This window comes from Desmodus rotundus, chromosome 7 (assembly GCF_022682495.2).
Source record: "Desmodus rotundus isolate HL8 chromosome 7, HLdesRot8A.1, whole genome shotgun sequence".
Classification (NCBI taxonomy): Eukaryota; Metazoa; Chordata; class Mammalia; order Chiroptera; family Phyllostomidae; genus Desmodus; species Desmodus rotundus.
Genome location: NC_071393.1, coordinates 136,586,810 through 136,609,010, shown reverse-complemented (window position 1 = coordinate 136,609,010; position 22,201 = coordinate 136,586,810). Strand labels below are relative to the sequence as shown.

General features: G+C 67.7%; 1 protein-coding gene across 2 annotated transcripts in view; it reads right to left on the bottom strand.

The window, feature by feature from the left end:
• Nucleotides 1–3,639: 3,639 nt before the first annotated feature.
• KIF26A (kinesin family member 26A) overlaps nt 3,640–22,201 on the bottom strand; it is a 33,509-nt gene continuing 14,947 nt past the window's right edge. For both annotated transcript variants that reach the window (XM_053928819.1, XM_053928820.1), the window contains 13 exons: nt 20,766–20,956; nt 15,011–15,200; nt 11,552–11,767; nt 10,983–11,076; nt 10,446–10,708; nt 10,121–10,304; nt 9,889–10,030; nt 9,517–9,679; nt 6,334–9,037; nt 5,518–5,720; nt 5,390–5,410; nt 4,909–5,059; nt 3,640–4,791 (listed from right to left, as the gene is read on the bottom strand). In XM_053928819.1, the coding sequence (XP_053784794.1) occupies nt 4,610–4,791; nt 4,909–5,059; nt 5,390–5,410; nt 5,518–5,720; nt 6,334–9,037; nt 9,517–9,679; nt 9,889–10,030; nt 10,121–10,304; nt 10,446–10,708; nt 10,983–11,076; nt 11,552–11,767; nt 15,011–15,200; nt 20,766–20,956 (4,704 nt within the window). In that variant the 3' untranslated portion in view covers nt 3,640–4,609. The remainder of the gene's footprint in view (nt 4,792–4,908; nt 5,060–5,389; nt 5,411–5,517; nt 5,721–6,333; nt 9,038–9,516; nt 9,680–9,888; nt 10,031–10,120; nt 10,305–10,445; nt 10,709–10,982; nt 11,077–11,551; nt 11,768–15,010; nt 15,201–20,765; nt 20,957–22,201) is intronic.

Sequence of the window (22,201 nt, the reverse complement as noted above, 5' to 3'; positions counted from 1 at the left end):
AGACGTTCCTGAGAGGTTCCAGGTTGGCGCTAAGAGCCGGCCTGTGTTGAGAAGGCCCAGGGGGGCCTGTGTGGGTTTAGCCTGCTCAGGAGGGCACTAGTGAGGGGACCCTCTGGCAGCCCCCTCCCCATGGGTTCCCACCTCTGCTCCCACCCCTCCCAGAAGGCCCCTCCCAGAGACCTCACACCACTCTGTGCTCCCACCTGCCCCCCGTGCCAGACCCCAAGGGACTCTGCAGGGGGGACACACCATGGCCCTGTCCCGTCTGGTGGGGAGATTGTCCCCCGCCTGGGCCTCAGTGTCCCCAGCCACGACGACATGGAGTGGGGGGTGCAAGGATTCCAGGGCTGCCCCACCCCACCCCACCCCCCTACCCCCGCCCCGTGTCAGCCAGCCACAGGAAGCGCTTCCTGGCCGGCCAGGGAGCCCTGCCTGCCCCACCCCGCCTGAGGCTTTCCTGTGTGGAAGTGGGGCCTGGGTCCCTCCAGGCAACACAATGTCTGGAGGAGAAATCACCCTCCAGCTTCCTGTTTGCTGGGGGCAGGCTCCAGGGCCCAGCCCTGCCCCCAGGGCACCCAGGCCGCCCGCTGGGGCAGGGTGGGGTCAGGGGCTGCTGTCCAGGAGCCAGGTCTCCACCCCTGACCCAGTACTCCCCACACAAGGCTGCAGGGAGGTCCCACAAAGGGCCCCAGACTGCCCTGGGGCCGTGGGGCTGGGGGCCCTGAGACAGCAGGACAGCAGTCCCAGGAGCACGGGGGGGCGGGGGAGACTGGGGCTGGGACAGAGGAGGAAACGAGGCCACTGCCCTCCTCGGTCCCCTGCCCCAGATCTCAGGAAAGTGCCAGGTGTCCTGAGGGGGAGCAGGGCGGGTGGGCACTGGTGCTGGCCCCTCTGTTCATTTAGGACCCTTCACCTTGGGCTCCCTAGGCCCCCACTCCCCCCCGCACCTGCAGGGCTCAGGCCCAGTGGGAGCCCCACAGAGGTGCTGATGTGGCCTCACCCCACTTCCCAGGGGACACAGGTCAGCAGAGGACCAGGCCCCAAGCACGGCTTTGCAGGGCCAGCACCCAGGAGGGAGGAGGTGTGGATCAGGCTGCCTGCCAGGCCCACCCATCTCTGTGCCCCGTCCCCGATACCACGGCTGCCACCGCCCCCACCACGGTCCCCACACCACACGGATGTCACCCTCTCCACGGTCATGGCTGCAGGTCCCTCCACTGCCTGCGTGGCAGTGACCTTGGGAGGGGGTCGGCCCAAACCCCTACTCAGAAAGCTCCAGGCTGCTCCCCAGGCCCTGACATCCCGGGCAGGGGTGACCAGGCCCCTTTACCCCGAGACGGCCTAGGAAGGAGCAGCGGGGACACCGGACCCAGGAGGGGTGGGCACCTGGGAGCCGACTGGCGGGGCAACTCCAGGCCTGCAGGGCATGTTCCCAGCCACCTGCTGGGCTCTGTGTGCCCTGTCTCTGCTCACCCAGCCCAGCCTGACCCCCTCTGGCCCCACCTCCCAACATGGCCTCCCGGGGCCCAGGGCAGGGGTGGGCCCACAGAGTGAGCCAGGTGGGCACCTCTCCTGGGGAGCAGGCCAGCTGTGAGAGACACTGCCTGGGCTAGCTTGTACCCTGTCCGCACACCGCCCGGGCACGCACCCCGGCCTCCTCCCACCAGCTCCCAGGCCGTGGCTCCTACCCCTGCTCCCAGGCCTGGGCTGACCCTGGCCCCCACCGGGATCCCTGGAAGGTCTGAGTTGGCCCCTCCTCCAAGGAGAAGGGGCCCCACAGAGCCTGCTCTGGGTCCATTTCCCCTCATGTTCGCCAGCAGCAGGACCGCAGACCTGCTGCCAGCGGCCCCACACAGGATGGCCTGGGTCCCTCCCGGCATCCATGGCATTGGCATCCGGGTCCTGGGTCATCCTGGCGCTCCCTGCGGGGCCCCAGCTCTAATGAGGCTGAAGGCTTTGATATCCCAGATGAAAGGCAGCGCAGGGCTCCCATCCAGAAAAGCAGGCACACCATCCCCCACCCCAGGCTTCCACAGATGGTGGGGAGCAGGCTCCGCTGGCCGGGCCAGGATCAGCCAGCGTCTGCCCAGAGAGGCCCCTGCTAGGACAGCCCTGGAGAGGGCCCCTCAGGGAGAAGCAGGCTCTGGGCCCTGCCAGTGATTGATTGAGGGGCCCAGGAGGGAGCAGGGGGTGTTCTCTGTGAAGGAAAGAGACCACCCAGCCAGCCCCCACGCAGCCCAGTGAGGCGGTGCGGGCACGCTGGGAGCGAGGTTACAGCCCTCACAGTGGATGCAGCCAGGCTCATGGTCAGCCTCCACAGCCTCCTGCACGGCCCTAGCCAGACCGCAGCACCCCCAGTGCCTGAGGACGGAGTGGGGTCCCTGGGCCGGGGAAGATCAAACCCTGGGTCACAGCTGGCTGGACCAAGTGAGCTTCCCAGACCCTCCCCTCAGATGCCGGGCCCTGTTCCCCTGGCCCCGGATAGGATCCATCTCCCCATCCTACCCCAAGTCCCATCTCACCCACCCGACTCCCAAACCCGGCGACAAAGAAGCAGGCGGGGGTGGCGTCGGGCCTCAGAACAGCAAGGGAGGGACAGCTGGGGACGTGAGGGCCCTGCGGGAGATGAGCTGACATGCCACCCAGTCCCACAGGCCAGGGGCCCAAGTGCCATCGGCAGCAGACTGAGGAGGCGGCCACAGGGGCCACGGTGCCACCAGACCCGTCTGAGGCCGACAAGGAGCGTCCAGGGAGGCGGTGTGAAAACTGAGTGCAATGGGTCTCAGACCTGCTTCGGCCTGCAGCTGGGAGCCCCCGGGCAAGACTCAGGCCTTGGCTCCTTCCTTCCTTCCTTCCTTCCTTCCTTCTGCACCGGGAGCCACCGCTGGCACCCAGCCCTTCGCCCCACATGGGGGTGTAGTGCCGACTCAGACCTCGCCCCACCTCTGAGCGCCCCATTGAGGTGCAGGATGGGCTAGACGACACAAAGTGGTCTAGGCAGCAGGGCCACCAAGGAGTGTTCCCACACTCACCACCTGGAAGGTGAGTCCCAGGCACAGGGGCTGGAGGGCCCGGAGGTGCCTGGAGCCCAGGGGCCAGGACCCAGATGGGGTGTGGGCAGCACCGGGGTGCCCAGGGCCAGGCCCACAGTCAGAGCAGCCTGAGGCCAGAGGAGGCAGGGCGGGGAGGGCGCCCGGGTGGGGCCTTCAGAGAAGGCGGGGCAGGAGGCAGAGAGGCGGACTTGGGGAGAAGCTGATCAGTGCCGCTGGGTCACGCCGAGCACAAGTTGCCCACAGCAGCCATCAGAGACCAGGAGGCAACCCACACCAGGTGAGGGACACCAGGGACAATGACCCCAGCGGGCCCCCAAGGGCCCGGAGACTCTGCAGTGGATACAGAACAGGGCCCCAGTCCCCGGCAGCAGCCAGCTGTACTGGGTGGGCTCCTGCTGGCTCCAGGGTCCGAAGCCTGATGCATCTGAGAGGGCCACGCCTACCTCCCGCAAAGGCAGTCGGAGGCAAAGGGGGAGCCCGAGGGTCCCCCAGGGTCCCCGAGGGCACACGGACCCACCCCCTCCCCCAGGACCCTCGGAGGAGGGCAGAGCGCCTGGCGACTCAGGAGCCACATGACAATGGGTGCACCATTTATTCACAAGTAAGAGCCGTGGCGAGATGTCGCCTGCACGTTAGTACAGAGATGCGGACGCCCCCGAAAAACGCACAGCGGTCAGAAAACAGCCAGCCGCGATGGGAACGCCACACATCGGCAGGCTCGGCCCGGGTCCCCGCCCTGCCCAGGGTGTCCCCCAGAAAGAGCCCAGCCTGAGGGACAGGACACCCTCTGTAGAAAACTGTAAAAACATAGACGGTTTGTCTTCAAACTCCCGCTGCAAATTCCACACTCGTAGGCAAAATAGTATAAAAATACAAACCCAACGGGACCTGCAAAAACCCTCACCCCCTCTTCTGTGTGTGTCGGTTCTTGTTTTTTGCATGTGGTTTTGGTAAGAGTTCCTGCCGTGTAAGAAGGCGCTGTGTGGCGTGGGCTCAGCCCCGGGCACTGTCCTCCCGTGTCCTCGGGACCAAGCAGCGCCGGGGACCTGCTGGCATGGTCTGCAGGGGGCAGCGCCACAGAGCACGGTTTCAGAGACCATTAAGGCGGCTCTGCCAGGGGGACAGCACCCAGGAAAACCATCCTGGATGCAGAAAGGGGCCAGGGGCCCGGCCGCAGCTGCTTGGACCCGCTGTAAAGATGACCAGACCCCACGGAACGCAGCCAGCCCCCCGATGGCTGCGGCCGCCCCCAGGCCAGGGGCCCAGGCCCTCTGGCTGCTGGCAGCTTGAGTTCTCAGCACCAAATGTGAAAGAAAGAGAAGTCCTCGTCCAGTCAAAGGCACTTGAGTCGCTTTCTGGGTGGGGACAGTCGCCTCGGATCCTGTGCACTCACCCTCCGTCTGCTCCGCTCCCTCGTGTCCCGTCAACTCCGAGGGCCCGGCCCTGCGCCGCGGCCTCAGTGTCTGCATCCCTCCAACCCCTGCCACATCCGCCATCCATCCCACGTGCCGGCCTCATGCCCTGCGCGTCCTGTCCCCGAGTCCCGGTCCCCAGCCTCAGACATCCACCTCCTGAGGCCCCGGGGTAGCGGCCGGGGTGCTGACGCTGATGTCGAAGCAGGTGACCATCATGACGTGGGCCTTGCACAGGTTCACGTGCTGCTCGAGGGCGGCCGTCGCGCGCTCCAGGGCCGCCAGGTACTCCACAGACTCGGGCTCCAGCGCAGGGTCCACCTCGACTGGGGAGGGACAGTGACCGCTGGTCAGGCCCGGCAGCCTGGAGCTCGGGGCACACGGTGGGCAGAACAGGTGGGGTCGGGTGCCTGCAAGCCTGGGCCTGTGGGTGGGGGACTCACACTGCGCCAGCCAGCGTCCCGGCTCCAGCATCAGCCGGCCCTGCGTCGCTGCCAGCTCTGCGGAGAGGAGCTCCCGCTTGGCCCGCACGTCCCGAAGCTTCTGTTGCTGGCGCTCGGCCAGCCGCACCTTCACACTGGCACACACCAGGCCCTGGGGACCGGGGATGGCAGGTGGGCCCAGGCATGGAGGACCCCCAGCGGCTCCCAGCACCCCTGGCCTTGCCGGGGAGCCCCCTCCACCCTCCAGGCCTGGGCAGGTGCACAGGGGAGACTCGAAGGCGGGCAGGAGCAGGACCTGGGCCCACAGGCACCCTGCCACTGCCTGTCTGGAACCTGGGCCCAGGATGGGGGGGCACGGTGGTGGGAACTCCCCCAAGTGGGACTCCAGGGAACAGGGGTGGCCTCGGGACCTCTCCAGCCACCCACTCTCTCTGCCCGAGAGCATTGGGGTCACCACCACAAGTGCGGGGCCAGTTCCTACCTTCTCCACGTCCTGGGAAGGCTGTGGACAACAGGGGAAGGTGAGCTCAGAGGTCTGCCTGGCCACATCCCCAGGGTGCCCCCTGCCATGCCAGGGCCTCCCCGCTCCCCGCCGCCCCCGTTCCTGACCTCCAGCTCCTCCCGAGGGGGCGGACGGTGTCGCTGCAGACGCTCCACATCATCGATCTCATACACCTTGATCTCGAAGGGCTCCTTCAGCGAGGCTCCCAGGGGCGGGGGCAGGTCCACCCACTGCCCGGGAAGGCTGGGCTTGCGGCCCAGGGCGGCAGTGTCAGGCAGGGGGGCTGGGATCAGCCGTCTCCGCTGCAGACCTGCGCAGAGCCGGGCGCGGGGTGACAGGGTCCCGATGGAGGAGAGGGCACGGGCCCCAAACCACAACCGCCTCATGGAGCCCACAGACCCTCACTCCCAGCCCCTGGCGGCCACCCTGCATCCTAATTCACTGCCCTGCTCAGCTCCTGCAGCCCTGGGACAGACTCCTCAGCCAAGCCCCCATCTCCCCTCCTGCTGTCCCACCCGGGTTCTGCCCCAAGAGCATGCCAGCCCCTCCCACACATCAGCCAATGGCCAGGTCCCCCCAACCACACACAGCATGAGGGACAAGCCCACCCCACACAGGTCCCCAGAGACAGGGGGTCCAGGGGATAAAGGCAGGGGGCTTCCAGGCAGCTGGGCCCTGGCCCCCAACCCAGGTCCTCTCTCAGGCCCATCGGGGTAATGTGTGCAGCCAGGCCTGGCCGCCCCACCCTGAGGGGACAAGGACCAGCCTCTGGGGACGAGGGGCAGAGCGGGGCACACCCAGAGCATTTACGAAGGGTACAGGGTGTACATGTCCAGGATCCACCAAGGTGATGCCCAGCTGCCAAGCACCTCCTGGCCTTTCGAGCTGTAGAGGGCACACCCAGGCAGGGCGGCCCCACCCACCTGTGGCCCTCTTCTTGGGGGACTTGAGACTGCGGGCGCGGGAGCCCGGGGACGCGGCCCCGCTGTCGCTCATGGAGTCGGGGGCGGAGGAGGCGCTGCCGGTGGCCTCGCTGTCGCGCATCATGCTCTCGTAGCCGCTGCTGCCCCCGCTGTGGTAGAACAGGGCCGTGCGGCCCATGGCTGGGGGCAGCTCCCCGCTCAGCACGCTGCTGTTGTCGCTGCCGTGGCCGCTGCTGTAGCGCTGGGGCCGCCGCGGAGCTGTCACCTTGCTGTAGGGGGAGGGCAGCGGGGGGCCTGCCGGCGGCCGCTCCTCGCCCACATTCACACCGCTGTCATTGCCGCTGTCGGAGTCGGCTGAGCCCCAGGAGGGGCCACCTCTGCCTGGGGTGCCGCCAGCCGCCAGCTCGTTCACGCGGCTGTGGGCGGCCCGGAGTGCCTGCTTGGTGCCCATGATGGTGCCCCGGCTGACCTTGGTCCCAATGCCAGGGGTGGCTCGCAGCGCAGCCCTGGGACCCGCCGTAGGACCGCCTGGGGTCCGGCCTGCCACAGGGGCCATCGGCTTTGCAGAAGCACCCAGAGCCCTTGACCCGCTGACGGCCAGGCTGCGGCCCTTGCCCCCACCAGCTGGGAGCTTGGGGGCCCCCATGCCCCTGGCAGGGCTACCCCTACAGGCAGGAGCAGGCCCAGGTGAGGGGCTGGAGGGCGGCACACCCAACCTGGGCACGGACCGGGCAGGCCTCCCAGCAGCTTCCCTGGCCCGGCCGCTGCTGTGGGCCAGCCCCTCACACTGCTCCAGAGACCCGTGGGCGGCAGGCCGGTGGGCGGCCTCTGCCTTGCCGGCTCGGGCCTTCAGGCTGGACGTGGCCCTGGAGATAGGGTGGTCGGCCCGGCCGCTGGGCCTGGCCTCCTCCTCCCCAGGGAAGAGGGCAGCAGCCCCGGGCCAGGCTAGACCCCCAGCTGGGGAAGGCGTGGGCACCAGGCCGGTCTTGTGCTCCAAGCTGGACTTGCGCACGGGAGGGGCCGGGGGCGCTGACCCACCTGGCCTCAGGAACAGACCCCCCCTGTGAGCCACACCCCTCTTGCTGCTGGGGGCGGCCTTCGGGCTACCCAAGCAGGCCCCCGACTCAGCTGGGACATCCCCGCAAGGTGTGGCCGATGTGGTCACCCCCAGCGTGGTGGCCCCCCTCCTAAGCAGTGGGATCGGAGTCACCGCCTCCAGTCTGTGGGCAGCCCTGGCTGCCACCTCACAGCCATCCACCACTCTCCGGGGACAAGCCAGCATCGGGGCCGGGCTGGGGGTCCTGCTGGCAGAGGCCACCTGGAGGGGGCCACGGCCATCTGCCCGGAAAAGCCAGGGGTCCTCGAAGAGGCCCCTGGGGTCAGGGGGACTCAGGGCCAGGAGAGGGCTGCCCTCGCGACCAGCCGCTGAGGTAGTCCTGGGTTTCCGGGGGAGGCTGGAGTGGATGGTCTGCATCGGGGCTGCCCCGCTTGGGGACATGGCCTGGGGTTCCCTGCCCACTTGGGCGGTGGCTGCCGCAGCCGCAGGGCCAGGGCTGTCCGATGGTTCGCGCTCCGGGGAGCTGCCCGGGATAGGGGTGCCCAGAGGGTTGGGCCCTGCTGGGGAGTCGGGGCGGAAAGGGTCCGGGCTGACCCGAGAGCGTGGCTGCGTTGCAGGGACGAGGCTGTCAGCAGTGCAGATGCTGACCTCGCTAAGCCAGGAGCCCACAGAGGAGCCGGGGGCCTGCGTGGTATAGGCGTCAAATTCATCATTGATGCTGCTGATGATGCTCACTGGCCTCGAACCCGAGGCCAGGGCCTGCAGCGAGCAGTCGCTGCCAAAGCTGGCCAGGCTGGTGGGGCGTCCCCCCAGGGCCAGCTCTTCCACCACCGTGAACACCAGTTCATCCTCACCATTCAGCTCCACGGGCTGCTGCAGCGTCACCGTGGTGGTCAGCAGGCCCCGATCCAGACGGCCCCTTGAGGACGGACAGGGGCGGCCCTCCTGCCCGCTCATACCCACCGGGGGCGTCCGGACTGCACCATCGGTATCCCTGCCCTCAGGCTCAGCTGGGGCTTGGCTCTCGTCCAGCCGCCCTGGGGGCGGAGGGGCTGGGCTGGGCAGTGGCCTCCTGTCTCCACTTCCTGGGGCCTTGTCGGGCCCAAGCAGCTCAGGTCCGGTGCCGCCATCCGGCTCTGGGGCACTGCGGTGGGCGTCTGGGACGGGGCTGCCGTGAGGTGTGCTGACAGCCAGCGGGGCGCCTGCGGCCATCCTAGGGGCCGAAGCCTCGGGCAGCGATGGCTTCCTGCCACCTCGTGCCGGGCTGGCCGGGGCTCCCAAAGGGCCCTCGCTTCCGTCAATACACTCCAGCCGCTCCTGCAGTTCTGCGAAGGTGCTGCAGCGGAAATGGTCGGCATCCCTCGGGCCCCCGGAGGGCTGGCGGCGGCTCAGCGCTGGGATGATGGGCACAGAGTCCGGCGGGCCCTCGTTGTCCGTGAGCTCTCGGTCTGACAGCGCCGCCCCGCCAGGCCCCACGTAGATGACCGTGTCGCAGGACTGTTCACTGCTGGACGAGTAGTCGGGGTCGCAGGGCGAACTAGGGGCCAGGCGGGCTGAAGAGCAGGGGTGGAAGGGAGGCAGGGCCATGGCAGGACGGGCTCGGCCTTCCTCGCAGGAGCTGTCCCCGCCGGAGGAGCTGGAGGCACACTGGGGGTGCAGCAGGCCGGGGGATGAGCCCTGGTCCCACCCACCGCCTCATCCCCCCTCCCCCCGCACCCTCAGCTGCACCCGACACTCCAGCAAAGGACGTGTCCGCGGTCCCCTCAGCCTCGTCCCACCAAGCGCTGGGACGAAACGAGAGGTTTTAGGCACAAAGCGCAACAGGACCCTCTCAGCAGCTTCCAGGGAAACAGCCAGGCCCCAGGGACCCCACCAGGCCGCCCTGACCACCCACCCAACCCTCTCCTTGGGCCAGGCAGGCGGAGGCCAGGCCACCCCAAGGCCCCCAGGAGCCACTCCAGTCCTGCTGGGACAGCGGGAGGCCTCGGACACGCTGCCCGCCTGCTCTAGGCGGGGCCAGGTGGGCGCAGGGCCCCAAGGAGGCCCAGTTCGCCCCATGCACAAGGCAGAGGCCCCGGGAGGACACCAGCCCCTAGGGGTAGGGGCAGGTGGAGGAGGGAACCCACCTTGACCTTCTTCCTGCGCAGGCGGTGGATGCGGGCGGCCAGCTGTGCGGTGCTGAGCGTCTCGGCGTGGCGGGCAGGTGCGTCGGAGACGTGGGCGATCATGATGGTGTGGCAGGTGGCAGCAGCCAGGGCCTCCCGCAGCAGCAGGGTGAGCCTGTGGTCCCTGGGGGTGGGGGTGGGGGTTCAGGGCGGGAGGCTGGGCTGCAGAGAGGGAGCAGGCCACTCCCCAGACACGGGACCCTTCTCACCGCCCCACCTGGCCTTGGGTAGTGAGGCCCTGGCAGGGGGTGCAGGGTGACACTCGGGACCTGCCCGACCTGCACCCGCCGGTTCCCCCAAGACCACCGGCCCACTGAGGAGCCCACCACTCACCTGTAGGGCACGTGCTTGGCTCCGCTGACCAGGGCCAAGATGACACTGCCCAAGGCCGACAGGGATAGGCCAGGAGAGCCGCCGGGCGCCCCCTCGCAGCTGCCCAGGTCGAGGAGGTGCAGGCGGCTGCGGCCTCCAGACACTGAAAGTGCAGGGCCAGCGGGTGAGGCTCCGCGCCAGGAGGCGGCCCAGCCCCCACCCCACCCCCAGCCCTTGGCACAGGGACACCTACTTCCCCCCTTGCCGCGCTTCTCCACACGGTACTGATAGACATGCAGCGTAAAGAGCATGTGGGAGCTGCTCCGGGCGTCCTCGGGGCAGCCGGCCCAGCTGGTGCTGCGGGCCGCCAGGGCTGCGTCCAGGTAGTAGGCCGCCTTCTCGGCCGTGGGTGCCCGCAGCTCACTCTGGTTCTGGAGCTGGGCCGGCGGAGGGGACAGCAGTGCCTTGGTACTCAGGGCCAAGACACAGCCCCTGCCACCCCCCCCAGCCACCCACAAAGCTCCCAACAGGCAGCCCCTGCCCCCCCCCCCCACGTGACAGCGGGGGTGTGGGCATACCTGCGCCCCACAGACAGGGTCCTCCCGCAGGTACAGGCCTGGAGACCGGGCGTCCTGGAGGCTGGCAGCAGCCACCTCGGCCAGCAGGTCACGCAGGCTCTGGCCCCGACTGCACACCTCCACGGCCGAGACTCGGACGGAGAAGCGGGTGCTTGTCTTCTCCCTGCGCTGCCCGATGAGCCGGAAGAGCCAGGAGATGGCGCAGGGGACAACGCCCAGGCTCTGGGGCGAGCCGTCCTTCCCGATCATGGTGTGAGACTTGCCTGGGGGCCGCAGGGACGGTCAGGGCTCCACGCTCACCATGACTGGCCCACAGAGCCCCTGACCCAGCAGCCGCCTCTCTGGCCCTGCCCGGGGCTCTCGGGGCCAACCGGGGTGGCCCCAGCGGCCTGGTCTGACCTGCTCCAAGGCCCCCAGCTCCCAGGCCTGCAGGGCTTCAGCTTCCCACCCACTGACCAGAAGGGACATGCCCACGTCCCCCTCCCCACCCAGACACAGGGCCCAGGGACTGCAGAGCGGATAACGGGGGCTACTCACCGAGGCTTGTGTGGCCAAAGGAAAAAATGCAGCCATCAGCCCCACTGATCACTGACTGGAGCACATCGGCCACCGTCCCCGAGCAGACCTCGGCCTGGGTGAGGGACAGAGCCAGGCCGGCACCAGGGTCAAGGAGGGGTGACCAGGTCAGCTCACAAGGTGGCCAGGACCAAGGACACAGAGATCTCCACGTGTACACGGAACACACATGGATAGGACATGAATGTACACGACACACGCACAAACCAGCCACACACACGTTGACAGGCACGCGCAACGCACACACCAGTGACACTGCCCTCGCATACGCCGCAGGACCCCGGCACACGCACGGTCCCGCACCCATGGGACACAGAGGGTTTTCCCGGACCTGACACACACCCGGGGCGGAGAGCTCCTCCCGCCCCAAACGAGACCTGTGAGCCAGGCCTGGCCCAAGCAGACACCCGAGGGTGGGGCGGGGGGCGGTGAGGGAGGGAGACTCCCAGGCCCCCCGCCCCGGGCTCACCCACCCCCAGCCCCCACCTCCCCACCCCCCGCCTGTGACCCCAGGGCACCCGCCCCCTCACCTGCTCCGAGTCCGGGGGGAAGACAGCGTCGAAGGCAAACATCTTAGGGACTGAGGTGGTGGCGGCCAGCCGGGAACCTGCGCTGCCCGGGGGCCCGGCGGCCGGGTCATAAAGGGTCACCTGCTTCTTCCGTGGGTCCACCTTCAGGAAGGACGAAGACGATTCGGCCGAGCGCGGGGCCCCCTGGGCGGGCCAGACACGCAGCATGACCTTCACCTAGAGGTGGGCGGGAGCAGGCACCTGAGCGGCCAGCCTCCAACGACTGGGCAGCAGGGCCTGAGCAGCAGCCGGGACACCAGGCCATGCCTAGGCAAGGGGGTGGGGTCCACCCGAAGGAACCACCCGCGCCCCTGCTCCAGGCCAGAGCGGGCCCCTGTGAGGTCTGCGGGGAGCAGACGGGGAGCCTGGAGGAAAGACGTCCGGTGCAGGGTGAGTTGCCACCAGCCAGGCCAGGCCAGCAGGGGACGGGGCAGGGAGCGGGGGAGGGCAGGCTCTGGACACCCAGCGGACAGAGAGACCAGGGTGCGGGGACTGCGCCCCTGTGTCCCCAACTGCCCTCTCCGTGGGGCTCGACCACACCCCCTCACTGGCTCTGATGCAGAACTGGGCCATCCCCCAGGGAGCAGACCCAGGGGCACAGAACACTCCAGAGCAATCACAGCTCTGCCAGCTTCTGGGGTGGCATGGCCACACAGCCACCCCCCCCCCCAGGTCCACTGCCCACAGGAAATGTGCTCAGCCGGACAGCGGTCCCCTGAAGCCCCACACTCCAAATCTGACAGCAGGGCGAGGAGAGGCGAGAGGCCCACAGAGGGAGCAGCCAGATCCCCCAAAGGAAGACCCCCCTCCCCGCCCACCCTGGCCTGCAGTGAATCAAGTGTGACTGGGCTGGAGGAGGGGTGTCCCAGGACTGGGGCTGGGACGGGGACCAACGGCAGAGGGTCACTGAGAGCCACAGCACAGCTGCCACAGCAACCAACTGGGGGGGCGGGGGAGGCAGCAGGAGCCCTGGAAACAGAGGCCCAGAGGGGACCAGGCCAGGGCCTGATGCCCCAGGAGAGAAACTCCCCAACCCCAAGTGCTGGCAGGGTCCCGGGGGCTGCGGGAGCCAGGACGACAGCTGAGGAGAACGAGAAAATGGTAGTCCTGCCCGAGAGAATCCCAAGGCTCAGGCAGGACAGGCCAGGGAGAGACTGGGCGGCCAGGACAGGGCCGGGGGAGGGGGGGGGGGGGGGGGGAGAGACAGCCCGGCAGGAGGAGGAGGGTCTGAGCCCAGCCGGCAGGTGATCAGGCAGCCGCTGCTCTCACTTCCGCAAAACCCAGGAACAGACACAGAAACATGTCCCCCTACACACACACTGCCTGCAGTTCAGCTTCCTGGGGGCTGCTCCAGCCCCTCTGCTCCCGGCCTGGAGGACAGGAGGCTGAGGGTGGGGGCCGGGAACCAAGACACCCCCAAAGCTGCACCAAAACAGCCCCAAGACAGCATGTCCTGTGAGCAGCGGGAGAGCTCCGACAGGGCAGCTACCCCAAGGCAGGGCCCCTCCTGGGGACGGCAGTGGCGCTGGACTGTGCCCTGCGCCCGGCCTGATTGCTCCACGCCAGTGTGAGCCAAGGGACCCGACTCGGAGCCACTGTTTCTCAGACTGAGTTGTGAGTGGCAGACACAGCGCCCGCCCACCCGCAGAATCGTGGCAGGCAGCGCACCGTGGGGGGCCTGTCGTCCTCGGGGCGCACAGAGCACTTCCCGACTGTGCCCCCGACCCAGCTGGCTCCATCCACCCGGAATCGATTCTTTTCTTCCCCAACACCCGAGCAAAACGACTTCGTTTCCAAATGCCGTGGCCATGCTCATGGCTTTCGAGCTGCCCGCTCATTTGGGCCGAGTGAACTCTCGGCCACTTCGCGAGCCGAATGGGCCCTGCAGACTCGAGAGTGGGGAGGTGCTGGCAGGGGCGGCAGCCGCCGTGGTGGGCGGGGGCAGAGAGGGCCTGCTTTGGGGACGTCTCGGGCCAGCCCGCTGAATGCACAGGCCATTGTCTGCGAGAACCGCAGAGAGACGAGAGTCTTCGCACAAGACAATCCCGGCCCAGTCCCCCTCCCTGTTACTGTTCCGATGTCACAAAGCCCCGCTGAATAGCTGCTGGTCAGGAAAAGACATATTTTGCTTGAAAAAAGGGCTTCCACTCCTAAGAGGTGGCCCAGGCGTCAGGGGGAGGGGCGCCTGCGCCCACGGCCCAGGGATCTTTACAAGACAGCCAGATGATGAATTACCCTAAGCAACACATCAGTGTCAGGCACCGAGCGTAATCTAACTTCTTTTCGGTGACAATATTAAATGCCTTTCAGGAGGCATTTCTGACTGTGACGTTGGCGCAAGTAACAGGCAGGGAGGGGCCCTGGGTGGGCAGGGACAGGACTGACTGGTGGCCCGGGGCAGAGGGAGAGTCACCCCCGGAGCAGGCAGCACCCCGCCCTGGGTGGGGGCCTGGCCCCAGGGGGAGGGAGTGCGGGCCTGCTGGCACCCCAGTGACCCAGCAAGAACCCCAGTGTGCGCTGCAGCGCTTAGCCCTCCAGCCCCCCAGCCCAGCCCCACTCCCCACCTGCCTGCAGGTGAAGCCCAGATGACACAGACAGGCCAAGTGACCAGGCCAAGGTCAAAGCCAGGAACAGAGCTGTTGAAAGCCGCTCCCCAGAGCCGGTCGCTCTGTCCAGTTGGCAGCTTCCTCCCTCTGGCCCGGGCAGAGCTGAGGTCCCCACACACCAATGGGAGGCCTCCGTGGGCACAAAGAGCCCAGCGGGCCAACCGGCCACTCACCCAAGCACACGGCCAGCACACACCCAGGGCCCTGACCAGGGTTCCTGCGCAGTTACCAGCGCCCCATTCGGGGCGAGGATGAAACGCAGCCTCAGCAACAGGCTGCAGGGGCCAGAGGTCAGAGCCAGGGTGGCTGGGACCCAGCCAGGATGTCCTGGACTGGGCGAGGACCCCCGCCCCTGTGGGCCTCAGTTTCCCCATCTGAATCAACATGCATTCCCCCTCTTCCCGTGGGGGCCTGCGGCTGGGGTCTGCCTGCTCCCTGGAGAGCCAAGGGTCCCGCCCCTGTCCCCCGCCCCACCTGAGGGTGGCGTGCAAACAGAGGTGAGGCAGAGCAGGGTCCTGGGGTCAGACCCCAACCCCCAGTGCCAGGAAGCCCTGGCTGTCCCACCCCACACAGACCAGCACACAGCCCTGGGACCCCCACCCCAGTCTCCCGGGCTCCCTGCAGCTGCCTCGAGCCACCAAGGTTGGCTGGGCTCTGTCTCCCCACCTGCGCCCCTGCTGACCACCTCGTCTAACCTGGGGGAAGGAAGCAGGGGTCTTCCGCCTTGTGCACCCCCTCCCCGTACCTGCTCAAACACCCCTGGCCTCGTTCCCCCACCCTGGAGGGGCTGTCCCCGAATCAGGGCTGGGCCTACCTTTCCAACACCGCTGGGGTTCTCCTTGGCCTTGGAGCCGGCCCTGAGCAGGCAGGGGGGCACAGGGGGCGGCCACAGCTGCAGGGCCCCGCTGAAGTCCGTAGGGTAGGTGGAGGTGCCCCGGCTGGCAGGGGCTGGCGGTGGGTGGGGCTTCTTGCGCTTGGAGGCCAGGCTGAGCTTCTGGACGGCCCTGGGAAGGGGAGGACAGGGGCGGGGGGCGGGGGGGGCGTGGGCTCAGAGCTGTCCCTGCCCCTGTCCCCAGCCACACAGTCCCAGCGTCATTGCTCCCCCAGTGATGTGGGGGCCCCAGCGGCTCCACCCAGCACAGGGCTGGCTGGGGGGGTAGGGACAGACAGGCACTGAGTGCCTCCCTCTGACCTGGGTCCCCAACCCCGCAGCCCCTGTGGGGAGCAGGACACACCGCCACTCACAGGCTGTGTGACCCAGGCACGCTGACTTGGTTGCTCTGTGCCACTTCCCCGCCTGTGACAAAGGCTGACGTGACCACCAGAGGCCCCGGTGTATGGCCCAGACAGGCCAGTGCATTCAAGGCACCTCCACACGGGTGCAGGCCCCCCAACCCCACCACAGAAGGGCTGGAGGGAGGGAGCTCAGCCTGAGGGAGGGGAAGAGAACGTGCTGGCCAGGCTCCCCCACCCCCCTGCACCCCGCAGGGCCCGCCGCCCCCTCCCAAAGCCCTAGTCCTTGGCCCACGCTGCCCTCCGCCAGGGCCACCTCCCACACGGTGAGATCTACAGCCGGTGTTTTGTTTAAGTCCTCTCATCTTTAATAGGACATGCCTTTTAAGGGACCCCAGGGACGGTTCTCCTCCTGGTGAGGTGTCATCACGGAAAATAAAAGTAATCTACGACACATAGCAGATCCTTAATAGAACGGCGGCGCTGCTGGGGGTCGGGAAGGGCGGGTTGGGGTGCGGTCCCCAGAGTGAACCCCACAAGCCAGCACCCAGGAAGAGCCCAGACAACACGGGGCACCCTCAGCCACAAGCAGATGCCAACCCGATGCTTACCGGAGCCCCCCTCACGGAAGAGCCCCTGGTCCCCACTCATCACCCTCTGCTGCCCACTCTGCTGGGGGTCACACCCTGGCACAGGGCCAGCTCTGGGACGGGCAGGGCAGGGCTGAACCCAACCAGTGTGATGTGTGATGGGGGGGTGGGGGGTTAGCCAGCAGGGCAGGGCAGGACCTAGGAGGCCAGGCGGTTGTCTCAGAGCCTGCCTGGGCCCCCTGACACCGTGGGCTTCACCGAGTCTCCAACCAGACCCCGGGGGAAGGGGCTGCGGCCGACTTGGAAGACAGCCACATCCAGCAGGCAGCCCCACCCACTCTGTGGGGCTCTGCTGGGGGACACCAGAGAGGGAGAGCTTGCAGGGCGGGGTAGGAGGCACCTGCCTGGATGGGGTGGGGCAACTGGGGGAGGGAGAGAGGCCTGGGCCTGACCTTGGCCTGCAAAGGTCAAGGAGCCCGGCCTCTGAGCCAGAAGCAGGACCTGGTCCTGGGGTTTGGGGCGCACCAGCCAGAGCTGGAGGGTGTCGGCTCAGCCCCAGGTCTACAGGAGAAGTCAGCAGCAGCCAAGGCGGAGGTGTGCCCCTAGCCCCAAAGCTGGCTCCCTGCCCCCCAAGTTGCACAGGGTCAGCCGGGGACCCCAAGGCTGTGGGAGGCAAAGCTTCCTGAATCCACAGCCCCGAGCCTCAGGGCACACGAGCCCGGGCCGATGGGGGTGGCACGGGGTGAGAGGTGGCAAGTGACATTGTTTGGAGCCTCCACTCTGCAGAGGCCAAGACCGGAGGGCGGGCCACGCCCCGTGGAGCACAGGGGAGGCCACAGAGGGCGCTGGACACGCCTAGGCCCCGCCTGGGCAGACTCCAGCCCAGTCCTCTGAGGTCAGGTTGGCCCCAGGGTCTGGAATGTCACCGGCCAGGCATCTCCGCCCTGAGGTCTGAGCTCACTCAGGGCACCCTCTGCTCCCCACCCGGTCCCGACGTCATCCAGGCCCGAGAAGCCCGCCCAGCCGGCCCGGGTCCCAGCTCCCACAGGCTTGCCTGGCGGGCGTGACTCAACAGCACGTCCCAGGGTTCACGCGGCCCAGGATGGGCCCTATGAGGAAGCCCAGGCCCCTGTGAACTGGGACCCGCCAGCCACTTGGTACCGTGTGGTCTTTTAGTTTCTGGCACAGCCTAGGGGGGCTTCCAGGGGTTCTGTGGTAGGCGGGCCTGCGCTGCCCTGGAGGGCCCCAGCCTTTTGGGGGCACAGACTTGGTTTCTGAGCAGTGGGGTGGAGGTGAGGGTGGCAATGATGCCAGGCCTCTCAGAAACTGAAAGGCCGCACGATGCCATTCGGGGGCCGTGAATGCCCACTGCATGCTGGGGAGAGGGGTCCCCGGCAGGACCTGCAGGGGTGCAGAGTGCTGCGGGGAGAGACCCGCAGGTGGACTACGGGCCGGCCTGAGTGTCCACCTCTGCAGAGAACACTTGGGAAAGCAGGAGCTCACCTGCATACAGAGCCCCCCTCACTCTCAGAGAACACCTCCTCCAGGAAGCATGCCCTGACCCCCCACGCGGGGCTTCCCCAGACCCCGTGACTCCTGCTACAGCTGGAACCTGCCTCCACCCCTGGCCCCCCAGGCAGGGACTCTGGAGGACAGGCATTTGCCCAGCCAGGCCTGGGTCCTGGAAAGATGGGACACAGCCGTGAGCGGTGACCACATGACCACACAAGTGGGCTCCCAGGATGCCCGCCGGCGCCTCACAGCGATCCCAGCGGCCTTTCCCGGGCTCGCCAGCCCTGGCCACTGATTCATGGAAACGGAAAGAGACATGTTTTGCCCTTCCCACAAAGAAACACTGCTGTTCCAGAACCAGACAGGGACGTCCAGGCGCCGGCCCTGACGGCCCTGAGGAGACTCGGGCTTGTTCAGACGCGCGGGCTCCCCTGGGGCCGGGCCAGGGCTCCTTAAGTGCATGGTGATGAGGCCAGTGGGCCTGGCATGCCCAACGCACCCTCCTGCGTCCACCCGGGGGCTGCCACACGCAGGCCCTGACAGCCCCAGGGTCTGCCTTAAGAGGACTTGGGGGTAAGGAGTCACTAAGAGGTCCACAGACCTCTGAAGCCAGGACTGGGTCCCAGAATCCCTGAGCCCAGCCTCGCCATGGCTGGCATTTCCCACATCACCCAGAGGCAGGGAGGCAGACTCAGCCCCACCTCGCAGTGGAGGGATGCCTCTCCAAAGAGCCCTCCTACCCTGGGTGCCCAGCTGGAGCTGCCCACATGCCTCTGGGCAGCACACTCCCGCTCTGGACCTCAGCTAGGTGCCAGGCTTGCCGTCCGGGGGATGGAATTCCAGGCAGACACCAGGGAGGGGTCCACTGGGGCTGGGCTGGGGCAGAGAGGAGCCTGCAAGAGCAGCAAGTGCCATGGTGCCCCAAGGACCCCCACCCCCGCCCCCATACCTGCTGGGGCATCTAGATGCAGGGCGGTGACCCCAGAAAGGCCCGGAGGGGCAAGTGGGAGAATGCTAAGGGAGGCATCTGGGAGGAGGTGTGGCCACACGGGCAGGAAGGACGGGGACAACTCTGGCAGGAGCGGGAAGATTCAGGAAAAGGGAGGTCAAGGTCACCAGAACCTCTGAAGAAAATGTAATTTCAGCTGCCTGGCCCACCAGGCCCATCCTCTCCAGGACTCTGCTCGGGGCCAGCCCACCGCGCTCTCAGCTGTGTGTGCCGAGCTCCCAGCCAGACTCAGCCGAGGCGTGTGCACCGGGCGCCGCCTCCCTCCTGGGCTCTGGGCCCCACAGGTGCCCATGAGGCCGCCAGTACCGAGGCACCCAGGGAATACTCCCCTCCTCTGCCTCCCCGCATGGAAGACCTGCGGGGAAACCAAACTCCTAACTGCACACCATTCTGCCTTCCCTGGCAGACTCCTACTCACCCCTCAAAGCCCACCTCGTGAAGCCCAGCACTCGCTTCACTGACTGGGCCCACAGCCATCAGGCCACCTCCCCAGACCCCTCCCCCACCAGCATGTCACGAGCACAGCTGGGGAGTACCTCAGGGCACTCCAGGTCTCCTGGGGACTCTGGACAAGCCCATTCCCCCTCTGAGCCGCAGCCCCCATGAAACAGGGGAAGGGTCAGCTGCGGAGCGCCCCATTTCACCTTTTGACCGAGGGCCACAGCCCCAAAGAGCAGCGTCCCGGGCCCACGTCAGGCGGGAGCTGGGGACGCACAGCATTCCTGGCCAGGACGCCCCGCGCCCGCACAGGGCCCGCAGCCCTTCAAGAAGCTGCTGCGATTCGGGGTGTCCAACAGGCTGGAAGGAACAGCAGCCAGCATCGCCCTCCCAGCAGACTCTCGTAGAACCTGCCTCCAGTCCTGGCCCATGTGCCTGTTTCTATGGTAACTTCCCAAGGCCAGTGGAACCTTGTCGGGCTCCAGACAAAAGGCGTGCTTGCCCTGTGGGGCCACAGGGCTGCCGGGTGGCCCCCGAACCTGGGGCCCCAGCTGGCTGCCTTTGCAGAGGGTCTGTAGGTGGGGACAGTCCAGCAGCCGCGGCCTGACGGAACTCAGCCGCTGCCTGCAGCCCAGGCAGAGACTAGCTGGGAGGAGTGTTCTCAGCTGCTGGATCTGTGCTGCCCCCCACCCCCGGCACAGGGCTCCTAGGCCGCCCGGCAGGCCCTCCACCGGCTCCGCAACCGGAGGGTCCCAGCCGTAATTGCAGCCCCTAACGGGGGCAGCGGGCCCTGCCTGCAACCCACTCACCAACCCTGTGCCCGACAACGCCCCCATCACACACCCCCCGCCCAGCACCCCCAGTCAGGCCACAGGCCCCCAGGCCCCTGCAGGGTGCCAGTCCCACCTCCAGGCACGATTCATGGACAAGCCTATCGGCGCCAAGGGGCTGCTCTTGGGACAGCAACCAGTGGCTGGGCCGCCATCACGGCTCATTAGCGCCATGCCACCCTGCAGTCCACAGGCTGGACTCCGGTCCCCACCTCCACGTCCCAGCTCACACAGTGCCCCCCCCCCGAAAGACCTCCCCAGCTGACATCCCCAGGACCTGGTGCCTTCAGGGCCACAGCCAGAAAGCAGACCCTGGGCTCCCGTCACCCCCACACCAGAGCTCGGGCATGGGGCTGGGACCCACTCCGCTCCTGGCGGGCTCAGGACTGTGCCAGCCCAGCTCGCTGGGGAGGGCGGCGGTAGGGCAGGCACAGCCTGCCCTCAGGATCCACCCTGCCCCACCCAACCCCTCCCCCACCCGTCTGCAGGGGAGCCGTCCAGGGGCCTGTGTCCACCTCCCTCTGAGGCCGAAGTTGTGCTGGCCCGGGACACCCCAGCCGAGCCTCCTTACGCTGTCCAGACTGTTCTCAGGGCTGCAGGCGGCGGCCCGTCACAGCAATTCTCAAGAAAGCACTACCGGGCAGGCGAGGGAACTGAGGCCCGGAGAAGTTATGAGACTTGCCCAAGGCTGCACAGCTTGGAAGGGGCAAAGACCTGGCTCGAACTCAGTCTCTTGGCTGCATCCCGCTCTTAGGGTGCGAGGCTTCTGCTGGATCCTGCCCTCAACCGGGTGCCCTGGAGCCCAGCACAGCCCCCATAGCCCTCCTCCCACCAACTCGGCCACAGCAAGGTCACAGCTCTTCCAGGGAGGCCCACAGGGCCAGGGGCCGGAGTCCCCCACAGATGTTCTTGCCCAGGCTGCCCCCAAGCCAGGCGCGAAGGCCCGGGGGCTCGTACCTGATGAAGAAGGAGGCTGCGGCCGATGGGCCAGTGGAGCCCCCGGCCGGGGTGCCTGGGGCTGGGGAGACCAGGGCTGCCGTGCAGGCCCCGCCGCGGCCCCACATCTTGGACACACCATCAGGGCCCAGGGTGGGAGGGCCATCTCGGACAGTGTCTGCCACCGCCACCGCGGCCACTGCTGCTTCTGCCTGCAGGGAAGGAGGGAGCCGCGTAAGGGACAGACGCCACTGCTCAGGCACCTGCCCCCCCACCCAGAGCCCAGGACACCCCCCCGGGGCCCTGGGCGAAGAGGACCCTGCAGCTGGGAGCAGGGGCGCTCTGCTCCGGGGGAAGGAATGCCTGCCCAGGGCCTGACTCTGCCTCCCCTCCCCCACCCAGTCCCAGAAACACAGTGGCTGCACTGGTCAGGACAGACGGACAGGGACCCCGTGCCCCTCATCCCTGGGCTGCCCCTCTGGGAGGACCAGAGGCATAATTAGGGAAGAAACCACAATAAATACTTGTCACGAGCGCTAATTGCCCTGCGTATGATAACATATGATGTTCCGTGTCTGAAACACGACCCTGGCCTGTCCCACTAAGTAGCTGAAGTACATCCCAGAGCGGAGGACAGCCTCGTCACGGAGCCCAAATGAGATTACGCCCTCCGGACGGCGCCAGCGAGCGGCAGCCCCGCTGCCGCACGCCACGTACCTGTGCCCTGGACCCCAGGCCTCGGCGGGGCCCCCCCCAGCCCAGCGCCCACCCCGAGGGCCTGGCGCCCAGCCTCCCAGCCTCCCCGGGCACCACGGGCTGGCGACAACCACCGTCCGGGATGACCTCAGTGAGGACCTGGCAGGAAGCCAGTGGTGAGGAGCCCAGGGGCAGCCCCGCCCAGGAGGGTCCAGCCTCTCCCAAGCTGGCCAAATGACATGGCCCGGGGGCACTTCAGCAGAATGAGACACACAGGCCCCAGGAGGAATGTTCTGGAAGGAGGCCCTGCACCTCAGGACGGCACCACCCCTCACCACAGTGCAGGGTCCCCCCCCAAGCCTGTGGTCAGCATCTGCTTCCAAACCCTTCTCTACTTTTCTGTAGAGAGACACAGAAAAGACATGTCTGCCAAGGAATATTCATGGACAACCCCCTAACCTTAGGCTGGATGGAAGCCAAGCACCCCCGCTGGGCCCCCCGGGCTTCGAGAAGGTAGGTAGCAGCCCAGACCCTCACAGGGAGTTGTACCAGCACGCTGGGCCCTGATGCCGGCCTGGCCTCTGCCCACAGGGCGGGAAATCCAGTGCGCCCTCAGAGCCCCGCCCTCTCCTCCAGGCCGACCCCCCCCCCCCCACACTGGCCCCAGTAGTCCTGCCCGGGCCCCCCCTCCTGCGGGCTCTCTGGCCCCTCTCAGTTCCCCTGTTTCACCCAGCACGTGCTTGACACATCAGCCCCCAGTC